We start from the raw sequence: 16,417 nt of genomic DNA on the forward strand, positions 1-16,417 counted from the left end.
ACATCTATTTTTACAGTAATTCTTATACTTAACTACAAGCCATTTCAGATACTTTAAGACTTTTACTCAAGTAACATTTCAGTCAGTGACTTGGACTTTTACCAAAGTCATATTTTGGAGAGGTACTTAGACTTTTACTTGACTCCGAGATTTCAGTACTTTATACAACACTGCTTCTGCTTTTCCAGAGAGCTCAATCTCAATAAACACCTTCTCTACTTCATAGTTTAGATGCGTTTCCACCTCCAGCAGGTGGCGGTAACGCCAGAACGAGCCACCGGAAGTGCCACCGGAACTGCCATAACATAGCCACATATCGAGCTTAGTTAGCCCTGCTGGAGAAATCGAAAGAACAAGGTGGAGAATGAGGGACAATTAGTAGTTGTTTCCTCCTAAATGAAAGATTTCCTCACATCACATCATATGTTAAGTGCTGACAATACATTGGCCGTCTCTCTTTCACACTTTTTTTTCCAGATTTGGCAGAAAATATTCGGCCTGATAGAAAGAGGTTAGCCTTCGAGCTACCAGAAGCTAACCCTCTGTGGAAAAGCAGCAACGAGTTTCCACCTATGAAAAAAACATCAAGTGAGATGGGAACCGGAGCACAGAAAGGTACTGGATATCCGACTGTTTCCTGGAGTTAGAAAGCAGATAAGCAGCCGGTCAGAGGATCGTTTGTGACGAATGCTAAGTAGCTAGTAGCTACATTGATATGGCTTGTGATAGGGGTTCAGAGCAGCAGATCAGGGCCAATGATCTCTATTTTTTCAGATCAGTGTGTAGGACTCAATCCCAAACCGTCCATTAAACCATAGACATCAATAAGTAGTCATGTTAGTCTGTTCCAAACATAAGAACAAACCTAGACCTTTTTTTGAAGAGTCACTGAGAAACGTTTCCAGCTCACCAAGTCACCTGACCGCTAAGAGCAACTCTCGTTGCTTCACACTTTGCGTCGAGCTTCATAGTTAAAAAAATTAACTCGAATCATCTGACCGTTTCAATACTACTGAGTGTTTAAATGCAGCAGGATAGCGGCTCAAACCGCAGGTTTTTACCGTTTTCAGTTTTATTTAAAGGCAGGGAAAGAAATTTTATGTTAAGTCGAGTTTAGAATTGATTCAGAATAGTTCTCTTCAAGCACATAATCTGAATGATCTAAAATAATTAACACATCTCTACCCACAACAGTCATCCACTGATTAATTTATAACAGATATTTATTCACATCTAAACAGTAATTGATGCTTCTCCTTTAAGGCGACCATCTTCATGTGTCAGAACCATGGCAGGAAGGTGGAGAATCTGTGGGAACTACTGGGCAGCAGAGTTGCTTCCAATCATTTAAACTGTCGGTTCTATTTAAAGGCTCATTTATTGATGTATTTATAAAGTTGTAGTTGCAGCACTAGGGCTGCAACTAACGATTATTTTAAAAATCGATGAATCGGCCGAATATTTTTTCGATTAATCGATGAATCGGACAAAAAATATTTTTATATTAACCTCTTTATTTCAAAATAAACATTTTAGACAGAACAAACAAGCACACAAGTACAGGATGCTCATTAACTGTACTGGTGCAATATGAAAAATGTTTGTGTTAAAACTACGCAAACTTACATGAGAAATGTAGCTGTACATCCACAAAATATAGGCTACTTTGTTTCATAAAGCGCAAAAAAAAAACAGGCATTTTTTGTTTTTAAAAGCCCCTAAGGCAGGGATGTCAAACTGGTTCCAGAAAGGGCCATGTGGCTGCAGGTTTTCTTTCCAACCAAGCAATAGCACACCAGAGCACTCCATTCATCTCATTAAGTCATCATGTTGACTAACTCAAGACTGGACTCACTTGATGAGATGACTGGAGTCTGGTGTGCTATTGCTTGGTTGGAAAGAAAACCTGCAGCCACATGGCCCTTTCTGGAACCAGTTTGACACCCCTGCCCTAAGGGGTTCAAACAATAGGCCCCCCCATTTCAACAAATTATTATTTTTTTAGACTAGAAGAGTTCTGCCTTTTAAGACAGGAAAGTATAACAGTTAAAGTTGCTACTTGAGAAAATACTGAACCATAGAGATAAAAATAGCCCTGTGATTCAAATTATAAATTGTATTTGGAATAAAAATGAGAGAACCAGGGGTGCTAAAAAACACATCATCCAAAGACAGATATTTACATGGGAATGTGGCAGATAATTAATTGACATATTACTGATCTTGCTGGATTTTATTCTGCTTTACTTCCATAAATTGCAGGATCTTCTTTACTTTATCTTTGCCAGAAGATTTAAACTTTAAAAGCCTTGCCCTCATAATTTGCAAGTTAATTTATTTATAAAGAAAATATAAACACTGCTTAAGCTAATTCAAATGAAATTAAAAGTAAAATAAGTAGCCAACCTTATCACTGTCTGTAACCTACTAACACGGTAAGGAAAGCATCAGATGAGCTACCTGAGAAACTAACGTTACGTTTCCCCACTTTAAAACCAAACAAACATGGTGGTTCCATGCCATGTTAATTTGTTTTGCCAAAAGTCGCATGTTACGACTTTTTTAGTTTTACAAAGCGCAGGCTATTTTAATTATTGTGATCAATTTGCGCCGTCAATCCCGCCGCATGCGAGCTTCATTTGCAGTTTGGACGCTGAGGGTAAACATCCTCTGACTGCAGCGCTGAGAGGGACTCCTGCGGGAGAACGGGGTTGGGATGGGGGAGGCGCCCCACGGCAGAGTAGGAACGATACATGCTTTCGCGTAAGAGTCTCCAAAAAGTTGGCAGATTAGTCGCTTTTTTGAAAAATAGTCGCTGGAGGGGTCTGAAAAATCGCTGAGTTGGCAACACTGCACCTGCGGTGCTGGCTCGCTCTGCCGTATTTTTTTTTTCGTCCCCTGGTTCAGTCAAGTGGATGTGATGACGGCGCGCGACACAACAAACCGATGATGAAATTTGTTGCCAACGCTTTTAAAAGTCAATTTTATCGATTCGTTGTTGCAGCCCTATGCAGCACACTCAAATATTATGTGGAGAAGTGTCCTATTTAACATAAATTTGAACCAAAAACCCCAAAACAAAATAGATTTTAACTTGTGAACTCAAAAAAACCCCAATTTATACGTTGCCTGAAAACCAGGATGAATTAGAATTGACCACTCTGTCACATAGATGTTATTCATCAGAAGAGCTGATTATCATGTTGCAATTTCACAGTTCAGACCTTTTTTTTTAATTATTTCCATAATCTTTACTAATACTATTATTATGGAACAAACAAGTTCAACCATGAAATAATGCAGACATAGGATATCTGCTCAATTGTAGTTCTTATTGCATCCAGCAGATGCTGCCATTCTAAACTGTATTGGCCAATTGTGTCAAATTGGTTAATTGTTTCACGGAGCTTTGAAATAGCCATCACTATTAATACGTCGGAAATAGAGCACAGAGTAGATAGGAGGAATGTTATTTTGGATATCTGAAAGTAACTGCCCAATACACTGGAATGGAGGGAAGTGACATAATTTGTACTAGTAAGAATTACTTTTCAGATATTGGAAATACTTATCCGGTCAAGCAAATATATGTTAAAAATGGTCATTTAAAATAAGTAAAGATTTTACCTTATACTTCAAATTTTACTCCAGATTACTTAAAATGTAATTTCTACGGTTAGAAATGTAATTAGTGATAGCTAAAGTACAATTCTGACTAGGAATATTTTAATTGTGATTTGGTAGAATGCTTTATTGCTATCTACAATAGAAATGTGAATTGTAGGTTGTCTAATTTATGTTAAAATAGAGGCCCGTTATTTTTTTTGTTAGGCATAATTAAAATGTACATGTCTGGAATCCTAATTTAACTAGTCTTGAAACAAGCAGTTGATATCTGTAATGACATTTCTATAGCAGAAATATATTTTGTCAAGATTTTGATTTGTTATCTAGAATGTTCATTTTTGATATCTAAATTTGTCATGATTAGTAATAAATGTATTATTGTGATCAGATATTAGAGTTAATCCTTGTCAGAATTCAGTTTTAGACATCCAAAATGTCTATTTAGATGGGACGAATTTTATTATAGATATCTGGAAGTAACGCTCAATACACATGAATGGGAAGCGTGATGTAATTTGTACAAATAAGAATTACATTTTAAAGTAATACTTTTTTTATTTAAGATTACTGAAGTGTTAATTATGACAGGGAAGACATTTATTGGAGACTTCAGGATTACATATTCAGTCAAGCTAATAAATGTGAAAATGGCCTGCCATAAATGCTGCGCTTTGATCTACAACAAATTAGGACACTTGCACAGAGATTTACGTTAAAACAACGATTACAGCTTTTAGAGGACAGCTCTGCACCCTCTGCGTCTCCTTTTGAACTCAGTGGGTACTTGTGGAAGTGGTTGATGTATTATTTCAGCTTTAGAGATCTTCATGAGCTGCTCCTGGGTGGGTTTAACTAAAAAAGGTTACTCATCATGATAAGTGTCAAAAAATGAAAACAAAAAATATCAGTAAAATTCCTTCCAGTTTCACAGCATTCAACACCAGAGACCGAAAACCCCAGAAAAAAGAAACCATGATCCACAAACAGAGGAGCTTCAGTATAAAGATGAATCAGATTCAAGCTAACAGAGCTAATCTAAGCCTGGTTGTTAGCCTGGTTTGGAGCAGGCTAGCTGCCCATAATAATTCCCCATGGTTAGTGCCCAAATAGCTGGACAATCATTGTGACAGAATGAGCTCCTCTGCTACTTAACACTTTGCCTCCTACTAGGGCTGGGCAATATGGTGCATATCACTACCGCACCGCGCTATTGACCCAGTGCCGGGAACCTTTTGTGAGCGTGTTGAATTGCAATATGCATTTCAATGTACAACCCCATTTCTTCTAATACAACCGCATCTAAAAAAAAAAAAAAAAAAAAGCTTGCCACACACCTCCAGCCCCCCGCCGGGAACCTTGTGTGTTGCTGATGCTTACAAGCTGCTATTCACTGCCATTTATGCTATCTTGGGCACAGCTCGTTCATGTAACTAACCCACCCCCGCTCTCATACTACACTGATGTTAGGGTAATAATGTGTTCTGATAAGCGCCAAATACACATTAGCATAATAGAGTTAATCTCGGGTTTTGCTATGAAACTCACATTGACAAGTTTATTCTCCCCCTCCTGAAAAAACAACAACAACAAAAAACCCCAACAACAGTTGCTGAACACCGGAAATCCGCCACTACGACAGAGAACTTTAAGCCCTTCAGTTCCAAATAGACGATTTTAATCCTTTTTTGAGAACAAACTTCTCATGACGTATGATGCTGTTGCTTGCTAATCTGCAACCTGAGACTAATACTGCAGCTACAGAAACTACAAAATTTACTATCGATTTAATTTTTAAAAATCCCCGACAACAAAAACTTTGAACCAATTAATTGAATCGATTTTTAGCCCAGGCCTACCTCCTACCTTCTCTCACAACCTCCCCTCATCATTGCAGCTGAAGGATCTGCCCTATATCTGCAGAAGAATGTAACCGTAGTACCTGGTAGAATTCTTTTTCAGAGTATCTTTGAATTCAGGCAGTAAAAAAGCTGCAGTTATTAAATTTTTCCTCTCCTTTATCCCCTCAGGTCTTCAGCAGCACCATGCCTGTTAACATTGGGAGGTTCTTGCCAATCAGCTTCTGATCCCTGAACAAAGGCACTAATTTCGGGCACAGAGGACATTAAACATGAAGGAAGTAAAGGAGAAGCAGGAACCAGAACATCAGCCAGATTCTCAAACCACAGTGGAACCAGAACTCCGCGGAGTTAAAGAAGAACAAGTTGAACTGCAAATCTTTGGAACTGAAGGCCAGCTTTCTGTGAAGCAAGAGAAAAGCACATTTGTGGATGTCAAGATATCCCACAATAAACCAGAGATAAAGGACGAACCAGAACCCCGACTGATAGAAGAGGAGGAACCAGAAATTGAACAGTTGCAAGAGGAAGAAGAGGAACTGGAACCTGGACAGTTTAAAGAAGAAGAGGAGGAACTAGAACCTGGGCAGATTAAAGAGGAAGAGGAGGATCTCTACAGTTATGCAGAAAAGCAGGAGCCTAAAAGCTTCTTAATAACTCAAACTCTTGAGCAAAAAGACAACAGTGAAGCAGAACCACACGGAGACCATCTCCTCTCTGCCAGATACCATCAGAATCAACCTCAACAAGGAAACAACCAGAACCATTCTGGGTCAAGCAGAGTCAAAGATCTGAACGACTCTGTAAAGGAAAAACACTCATCCTGTAAAGTTTGTGGTAAAAGTTTCACTCAGCAACGGTACCTGGCAGTTCATAGCAGAATTCACAGTGATGAGAAGCCATATTCTTGTGACACCTGTGGCAAATCTTTCAGGTATACCCACAATTTGACCTGTCACATCAGAACTCACACAGGGGAGAAGCTGTTTTCGTGTAAGATCTGTGGAAAATCTTTCAGGCATAGCTCTAATTTGACCCGTCACATCAGAACTCACACAGGGGAGAAGAAGTTTTCTTGTAAGCTCTGTGGAATTTCTTTCTATTTCAGTGATCAATTAACTACTCACATGAGGATTCACACAGGGGAGAGACCGTATACCTGCAATGTCTGTAGTAAATGTTTCAGTAAGAACTGGCAGTTGATTGATCACATGAGATCCCACAGCGATGAGAAGCCGTATTCATGTGACACGTGTGGTAGATCCTTTAGGTACAGAGGTGATTTGACTCGCCACATTAGAACTCACACAGGGGAGAAGCCGTTTTCTTGTAAACGCTGTGGAAAGTCTTTCACTGACAACAGTCAACTAACTGTTCACAAGAGGACTCACATGGCCGAGAAGCCGTTCCGTTGTTTCATTTGTGGTAAAAGTTTCATACAGAAAGCTAACCTGCTTTATCATATTGGAAATCACACGGGGGAGAGACCATTCCAGTGTGAACGCTGTGATAAATCCTTCAAACGAAGCACTGATCTGGCCTGTCACTTGAGAACCCACACCGGTGAGAGACCATACTCCTGTGAGCTCTGTGGTAGATCTTTCATATATAGCAGTGATCTGACTCGTCACATTCGCTCTCACAAGGGGGAGAAGTCATTCCAGTGTGAACACTGTGATAAATCCTTCATTCACAGTAGTGATCTGACACGTCACGTTAGGATTCACAGTGATGAAAGGCCATATTCTTGTGAACTATGTGATAAATCTTTTAAGCAGAAGGGGGACCTGACTACTCACGTAAAAATTCACACTGGCCAGAAGCCCTTCTCATGTGATACATGTGGACGAAGTTTTAACAGACACTACAACCTGATTTCGCATAAAAGGACCCACACAGGGGAGAAGCCGTTCCTTTGTGGGGTTTGTGGTAAAGGTTTTGTAAAGAATAAATCCCTGGAATATCACATGAAAACACACGGGAGAGAAGTGTTTCAATGTGAACTGTGCGAAAGATCTTTCATCCAAAGCAGTGATCTGGCTCGTCACCTAAAAACTCACACACGTGAGAAGTTGGATCCTTGAGTTTAACAGGATATGTTGGTCGGGAGTAGTGATTTGGAGGTAGTGTGGCAGCAGATTAAAGCTGCTGTTTAAATTGAAGTGGTTCCCTCTGAGAATTTTGACTGTATCCAAATCTCCTACAGGTTATGAACTTTAGCTTTTATGTGTTTGCTGCCACTCTAGGAGTTTGTAAAACCTAAAAAGTGAAGAACCTCTCCTGGATGAGAGGCGACACTTCTTCTAAAAAGCTTCACGTCCAGTTGGCTAAATTAAACCTGACTAGCAAAACCAATGTGGTTTAATATTTTTCATTATTTTTGCCTATGTGGCTTAAAACCTCATCTGTCCTTCACAACCTTAGTGTTCACCCCAAATCTCTGACCGATGACAGCAAGCACACAGAACCCTCCTTTAAATGGGAAAGTCAGCCACACTGGTTGTTTTCATGCATTTCTCATGTAAAATAGCTCGATGGCTCACTGTGGCCTCTTTCCCACTGAGTTTAGCAGGTTAACGCATATTTTTCAATAACAATCGTTATTTGGCTCCCTTCACATTGGCAGAAAAACCGGGTCTGGCCCTCTTGGCAGCTGCGTGTCTGGTCAAACTGTCACGCTTGGTTAGCACGGATGATGTCACTAGTGCGACAAAAGCAGGAAAGCAAACAATGGAGAGCATCATGTAAGAAATCTAGAGTCGTCTGCTTTGTTTTTCACTGTATTATCTGTCCGAATCCCTCTTACCAGTGCTGCGGCATGTTTATGGAATGTAAACTGAGTTATTTTTGATTGTAAGATCAGAAGCGACTGGCCCAGTGTGTTGACGTCTGTACGTTACCCTCATTGGTATCGCATACATTAGGGGCTCTGGTGTTTCCACAGCATGCCGATTAGAGCTGAGGCGATTTTAACATGGGTCGCTTGCCAAGTCGTTTGACCGGGATGGACAGGGTTAAGTGTGTTGTTCCCACCACCACTAAAAGCCGATTGTTTAGGTTTTAAACGGATTTTCCCTCTAAAACCAAAGGGCAGGTGTCCCTTAGAGCTGTGGAACATGTTTATGGAAGTAAATCTGTGTCACTGGGATTTGAATTAAAAATGCCACTGAAATTTAAATGTTGTGTGTTTGTACTTACTGTTTCAGTGTTAAAATATATTCCGAACACATTTTTGACCTAAAAAAAAAATTGTCATTATTTCTACACAGTTGAAATTTAATTTATTTTGTCTTCAAGTTAAAAATTCACATTACTATTTCAAAGTGATTATATTTTCAATACTTATTTTTCAGTTACATTTTTCAGTGTTAAAAAATCTGCATATACAAAAATTCAACCTTTCAAAACTCAAACTCAATATTTTCAGCCTCCTGAGATTCAACTGGCTCTATTTCACCTTCTTAAATTCGGCGTCTAAATTCAGTGTAAAAAAGGAAGGGTTACTTCAGGTCACAGACATTAGCCATGGATTGTGGCGTCCAACACCCAGCCAATCCGGTTATGTTTTCTTAGTCCGTATGAGCGCCACATGCGTCACGTCACATGATTTACTTCCATACATGTTGCCTCCAGCTGAAGACCCATTTATTCAGACAGGATTTTCACTCATTTTCATGTTTGCTGTTTTCTTTCTTTTCTAAAATCATAAAGACATCAAATAAAACTTATTTGATGTCTTTATGATTTTATTGTGCTTTATTAATAAAGTTTGCTTTCTTACTGAATTTCTTTCCATTAAATGTTCATTTTTTTTCTTTTTTGTAAATCATGAAAAATGGAATATACTGTTAGGATCTTGATAACCTGCACTCATATTTTATTTCTAGAGCTTGATTGTTAAAGTAATTAAATATCATCTCTAAGGGTATTTTTAAACATGCAGTTGTTGGTAGATTTAAACGTAGACAAACATAAACTTGGTCCTGTTTGGGTTGGTTGAAATGTCTAATATGCACTAAACTGTGCATATTGGAGATACAAGTGTTGTGTTATAGGTGATGTCTGAAATATATAATAATATATAATTGTTATATTTTATTAACATTGCTGTGCAATGTTTCAGGTTGTTTGGATTCCCCCCCCCCCCCCCCCCCCCCCCCCCTGTTTATTTTAGATGTTCCACAATTGTTTTAGTTTTATCTTATACTTTTGTACTATTTTGGTTGAGGTTCCTAAATACATTTTTGCTTTTATAAATCAAATTGCTTGTTGTTTTTCGAGTAAGCATCACCAATTCATACAGTTTGTCACATCATTAAAAAACAAACAACATATTATGCCCAATACCTTCATTATTGGGCATAATCTGGAACTTTAATTAAATATGACACCGAGCAAAAATATACACCATTAACTGTAATTATATAAAACATATCAAATATGTGCCAGAACTTAAATATTTACAGGTTTTGGCAGGATTTTGTTTAATAAAGGGCTTGTGCATTATCAAATCAGGGCAGCGAGCCTGTCTCCTGTGGCATTCCCAGGTGTTTAATTTGAGTCAGGCAGTTCTTGTAATATGTTGTACCCTGCTACATCCTCATCAGGTTCCAAGATGTCTCCGTTATCCAAACATTATGCAGAAAGGTGCAGGACACTATTCGTTGGTATGCAAATGTCTGCTTGACTTCCACCTAGTTTTCATTATGCTAAAAGCTTATAACCCTGAATAACTGAGCGCCCCTTTGACTGGTGGTAGTTGACCTCCATTGCACTCTGCAATTCACAGGTTCCCTATAGGGAGTGGTTAAGCAGATTGGTGTTTCTGAAGACGGGTATCCTCCATCACCCAGAATGAAGAACCCACTTGGACAATACCTTCTTGCAGTGTATAAAAAGAGCTGCTTTTCAAAATGCAAGTGTCATGTACAGACTTCGAAAGCCCATAAAAATATTGAGTAACTTTCCAGAGGAGGCACAAATTGCCTGCATGGTTATTGAATTGAAACCTATGTAATTAAAATATTCCAGTCTATGAAGTGATGGGGGCTTAATCCGAATGTGGCAACCGTCAATTAGACCAACAGCTTTATAGAGGATGGCTGTCCCAGAAAGTTGACCAAATCCATGACCCACAGTGTCCAGATTGGCTGGGCTTGGAGGATATTACTTAGTTCAAATTGTCCCAAATAAACTTTGCTACCGTGTGGACAATTCTATGGATGGTGGACCTGGGAATGTTAAAAACACATTACACCACACAGTAAGGGGGCAAGCCAGTAAACAGTCATATGAAAAATTTTGGGCAGCCCTATTTATCTTATTTTTACTTCTAAATATGTGTTTGCAACAGCTATTTCAGTTTGATATATCTAATAACTGATGGACACAGTGATATTTCAGTGTTAAATTGAGGTTTATGGGCTTACAGAAAATGTGCCGTACACATTAAAACAAAATTTGACAGGTGCAAAAGTATGGGCAGTTCAGCAAAAAAGAGACATTTATATTCAGTAGATTCTCCTTTTGCAAAAACAGTCACCTCTAGTCACTTCCTGGATGAAGGCATTTTTGACCATTCTTCTTTGCAATACAACTGCAGTTCAGCTAAGTTGATGGTCGCTGAGCATGGACAGCCTGCTTAACATCATCCCACAGATGTTCAACGATATTCAGGTCAGGCGATTGGGATGGCCATTGTTATTGCTCCTCTGCATAAATGCCTGTTTGGTGCAGTTTTGGATCATTGTCTTGCTTGAAATATCCATCCCTGGCATAACTTCAACTTCATAATTGACTCTTGAACATTATTCTCAAGATATTGAGATAAAGATCAGTCTGCTAATATTGAGTGGAATCTATGTGACCCTCAAGTATAACAAGATTCCCAGCACTGGCCGCCCGAAAGCATGATGGAACCTCCACCAAATTTGACAGTGGGTACCAAGTGTTTTTCTTGGAATGCTGTGTTTTTTTTGCCGCCATGCATAACATATTTTTTTTTATGAGCAAACAACTCAATCTTTGTTTCATAAGTTCACAGGACCTTATTCCAAAATAAAGCTGGCTCGTCCAATTGTGCTTTTACTCACTCTTGCTCAGTTAATAAAAAAAACCATCAGCTACCATAACTATGCAGACGACACACAGCTTTACATCACCATGTCACCAGGTGACTATGAACCAATTCAAGCACAGAGGAAATGCTTAGAAGAAATCAATGCCTGAATGTGCCATAATTTTCTTCAACTAAATAAAAACAAAACTGAAGTAATAATCTTTGGACCAATAGAGGAGAGATCTAAAGTTAGCACACAGCTTCGGTCGCTTTAGCTAGTAATCACTGATCAGGCCCGAAATCTAGGTGTAGTAATGGATTCAGACTTAAACCTCCAAAAGCATTTAAAGACAATTACAAGGTCGGCTTTCTATCACCTGAAGAACATTTCCAGGATTAAAGGACTAATGTCTCAGCATGATCTGGAAAAACTAATCCATGCGTTTATTTTTAGTCGAATTTATTACTGCAACAGTGTTTTCACAGGTCTGCCTAAAAAGTGGATCAGACAGCTGCAGCTGATCCAGAACGCTGCTGCCCGTGTCCTCACTAAGACTAAGAAAGCAGAGCACATCACCTCAGTTCTAAAGCCCTTACACTGGCTCCCTGTATCTCAGAGAATAGACTTTAAAATACTTCTATTAGTCTATAAATCTCTGAATGGCTCAGCACCTAAATACATCACAGACTTCCTATCAGTGTATCAACCCTCCAGACCACCCAGGTCTTCTGGCTCCAGCCTGCTCTGCATACCTAGAACCAGAACTAAACATGGAGAAGCAGCATTTAGTTCCTATGCTCCACTTATCTGCAACAAACTTCCAGAAAACTGTAAAAGTGTGAAAAGCCTGAGTTCCTTTAAAGCAACACTAAAAAGACATTTGTTTAGGATTGCCTTCGACTGTTCTAGTTAAACAGTTCAACTGAAACCTCATTAGTTCAACTTTTTATTTTCTTTAGTCCAACTGTTTTTAATATTTTTTTTCTGCATTTTTATTTTATTTTTTCCTACATGTAAAGCACTTTGCATTGTCCTTGTACTGAATTGTGCTATACAAATAAATTTGCCTTGCCTTGCCTTTTACATACCTCAAGCGATTCTGTTTGTGGCGTGCTTGCAGAAAAGGCTTCTGTCGCATCACACTCCCATATAACTTCTCCTGGTGCACTGAATTGTTGAACGATGCACAGTGACCCCATCAGATGATGCTTCAGGTCTTTGGAAGTGGTCTGTGGTTTGTCCTCAACCATTCTCACCATTCTTCTTCCCTGCCTCTCTGATAATTTTCTTGGCTTGCCACTTCTAGGCTTAACAAGAAATGTCCCTGTGATCTTCCATTTTCTTACCATGTTCCTCACAGTGGAAACTGACAGTTTAAATCTCTGAGACAACTTTTTGTATCCTTCCCCTGAACGACTATGTTGGACAATCTTTTTTTCAGATTATTTGAGAGTTGTTTTGAGGTGCCCATGATGGATTTTCAGAGTAGATTCAAACAGGAGGACAACTTGCAACCGGCCACCTTAAATAAGGCTCGGGCACAGCGCGTTGCATTCTGGGTACGCCGCCATATTGGTAGCTAGTTGCTACGGTAAACAAAGACCTAAAACAGCATAGAGACAGAGCAGAAAGACGAGTAAACAGCGATGTCAAAAGCGAAGAAAGGATGCGGAATATACCGAGACACACTGCAGAGGGAAGCCAGGGACCGTTAGCTGCAAAAGATGGGCTTCATAAACGGACTTGATCCCTACGAAGTAGAAAGCAAGGAGTGGTGCGTTGGGGAAGAATTTCTACCACGTTTGCGAGGGAGGACGTATTTTCGTATCTAGTGTGTGGCGTCAGTGCCTACACACATGAAGAGTTTCGCTGCTACAAGTCGCTAGAGGCTTACAAACAGCTGACAGATGGAAAAGTTCATGACATGGAAGTTATCAAGCCGAATGAGAACACAGTCATCAGAGCCAAGGTAAGCTACCGTCTCAACATGGTGTGGTGTTTGTTGTGGTGATAAGACTAGGTGCTGGCTAACCCTCTGGAACACAACCCTACTTCAGCTCATGCTACATGCTACAGATCAGCCAACAACGGTTAACTTGAATAAATGAATAAAAACAGTATGTTCTGTAACTTACCAGAATGAAAATGCCGGGAACACACTCTCATGGACGCAGGGATTGAGTTGAAAGTTATATTTGGCCGTCTTACAGCAGCGACCCATGCTAGCCAGCGACTCTTTGTTATGGAGGACATTTGTTTTCCATTGAGACGCCTCCAGGTTGGAAAACGGTAAAAAGACAATCCATTTGGGATTTTTTTCCCCGTCCAGTCACAGCTTGCGCTACTACACCCTACGACACAGCAACGGGCGACCATAACGACAGCAGAGGTAAAATGAAACGGCAAAAAACTAAGCAAACTACTAGCAGAAGAAAGCTAGTCCTTACAGGCGCGAAGTCAAAGTGTAAACAGTGGGCTGACCAGCTATCAATATGGCTGCCGCGCAACGTGTGACGTCATGTGCCCGAGCCTTATACATTTTCTCATGATTGGGTACACCTGACTACGAAGTTCAGATCTCAATGAACTTACCAAACTGATTGTGTGTTTCAGTAAGTCAGTGTAAAGTAGTTAAGAGTATTCAAATCATTAAAATTATTAGGATACCCACATTATTGCATCTGTCGAGTTTTGTTTTAATGCATATTGCACATTTTCTATTAGTCCAATAAACTTCAATTCAATAGTGAAATATTACTGAGTTCATTAGTTATCAGATATATCAAACTGAAATAACCCAAATATTTTTGAAATAACAATAACAAAGATTAATAGGGGTGGCCGAACTTTTTAATATGACTGTATATCAGAACTGTATATGTTCTCCCTGGTTTCTCTCCATGCCTGGGTTCTCTCCAGGTACTCCGGCTTCCTCCCACAGTCCAAAAACATGACTGTTAGGTTAATTGGCTTCTCTAGATTCTCCTTAGGTGTGAGTGTGTGCGTGAATGAATTGCTGTTAGACCGGCACCCCTCGCGACCCCAATTGGGACAAGCGTATCAGATAATGGATGTATATCAGAAGTTCAAACTGATAGCCCAAGCCATGGTCCTGTTCCCTCTTCAGCAGGCATTGCGGGACATGCATGGCCTTCCTATTTAGTCTGAAGTCCTGGATGAGTTCCAACTCCATTTCAAACCACTAGCGCATGGTACATTCCTGTCCAACCTACAGTACGTTAGTGGATGGCGACTCTGGGACAGAATAGGCAACAAAAAGAACCTTTAAAACATGTTCATAAGCATAGCAAAATATGCATAATAAGAATACATCAGTTTTCTTTTTAAAAGTAGTCATACGTCTGTGGCAGCCAAAGCGCAAGGAGAATAATATTCCTTAACCCTTTATAAGGCACTCAGTGAAATACTTCGAAAATCAAAATTGCAAGCCAAAAGTGTTATTTGCAGGGGCGGAGCTAGATGGGGGGCCCGGGGGTGGGGGGGGGGGGGTGGGGGGGGGGGTGGGGTGGCATGGCCACCCTTAGCCAATCATTGGCCACCCCTACCAATTTTTTCCCCATCTAATACAGACGTATGTAAAACTCCCAAGTGGAATATTAAAAACATTTTCAATTTTCATATATTAACAATTACTTGACAACAATAAGACTGTGGTTAATTATGCACATTAAATGCTCTTTTCAGAACTAGATTTTGTGTTATAGGGGGTAAAGAGAAAATAATGTGTCTCTGCAAGTCAACTAGGAGTCTTCAGTGAAATCATAGAAAAATAATTATTTTATTAAAAAATTAAATAATTAGTTTATGTAAAAATTTGTACTTGTTAATATCAATCTTATGCAGAATAAATGTTGATAAAAGTAGGTAAATAATGACAAAGGAAGAGATGTTTACCCCAGAACCCAAAACTGAAAGAATTTTATTCACTATACCTTTTATCTAGAAATCACAGATGTTTAAATATATGCTTCTATTTGTAGGCAAAGGTTGTAGGAAAATATAGTTTGTCTTTATTTAGAAAATATGGATGTTTTGCTCGTTAATTTTTCTGTTGGAACAGTGTAGATTGACCATGAGGTTCTGGTGCCTATGCGCTTTCGGCCACCCCTCAGTATACATTGCCTGGCCACCCTTATAAAAATGTTATGGCTATGCCTCTGGTTATTTGAATCCAGGAAAAGACCTTATTACCTTTGTAACATTAAAAAATATGGATATTTTGATGGCAGAAATTTATGTCAATGTAGTAACAAAAAACGCAAACTTGCTGAATATATTAAGAAAATAACAAAAGAGCTTCTATAAGAAATTCATGAAAACACTATGAGAGTGAAAGAAACAAATTTTTTTCACCTTAGAGGCATCAATTAAGGTTTATAAACCTGAATATAATTGTTAACTAGGCTTATTAAATTTTTACCTTTTTTCTCAACTTAACTTTTTTTCCAACTTAATTTACAGTAAGTAATATATCAATGGCTCATCTAATTGGTCAAATGCCAAAATAAGATGTACAGGAATGTAGCAGTATCTTTGCTGAATGGCTGGATATAGATCTTGTGCTTCTAGACCTCACTGAGGGAAGGGGGGACTCCATTTGTAATGAGGATGCAAGTGATAAAAATGCTAACTTGCCCTATAAAGGGTTAAAAACAATGCGGTGCGGGACCCAAAGGAATTTTTGATTTTACTTTAGCAGGTTAGCTTTAGGTGTGCGGTGGTTTGTATTCCTTTTGTTTGTGTCATTGTTGGCTTTCTTTCTCCTAGTGTTACATGTTATTGACCCAAAGGCCAGGCGCGGATTCAGGCGGGGGCGCGGGGGGCGCGCGCACCCCCCTTTGGGAGACGTCACGT

General features: G+C 39.3%; 1 protein-coding gene across 1 annotated transcript; it reads left to right on the forward strand.

The window, feature by feature from the left end:
• The first annotated feature begins 273 nt into the window (after nucleotides 1–273).
• On the forward strand, nucleotides 274–8,661 carry LOC119790032 (gastrula zinc finger protein XlCGF57.1-like). The gene is made up of 3 exons (XM_038295331.1): nucleotides 274–357; nucleotides 478–615; nucleotides 5,655–8,661. The coding sequence occupies exon 3, from the start codon at nucleotides 5,756–5,758 to the stop codon at nucleotides 7,565–7,567; it is 1,812 nt and encodes a 603-aa protein (XP_038151259.1). The 5' UTR covers nucleotides 274–357; nucleotides 478–615; nucleotides 5,655–5,755; the 3' UTR covers nucleotides 7,568–8,661.
• Nucleotides 8,662–16,417: the final 7,756 nt, after the last annotated feature.

Source organism: Cyprinodon tularosa, unplaced genomic scaffold (genome assembly GCF_016077235.1).
Source record: "Cyprinodon tularosa strain WSP-4 unplaced genomic scaffold, ASM1607723v1 ctg353, whole genome shotgun sequence".
NCBI classification, from domain to species: domain Eukaryota; kingdom Metazoa; phylum Chordata; class Actinopteri; order Cyprinodontiformes; family Cyprinodontidae; genus Cyprinodon; species Cyprinodon tularosa.

Excerpts from the sequence above, each read along its gene's own strand:
- LOC119790032 (XM_038295331.1), top strand. The coding sequence starts at position 5,756 with ATGAAGGAAGTAAAGGAGAAGCAGGAACCAGAACATCAGCCAGATTCT.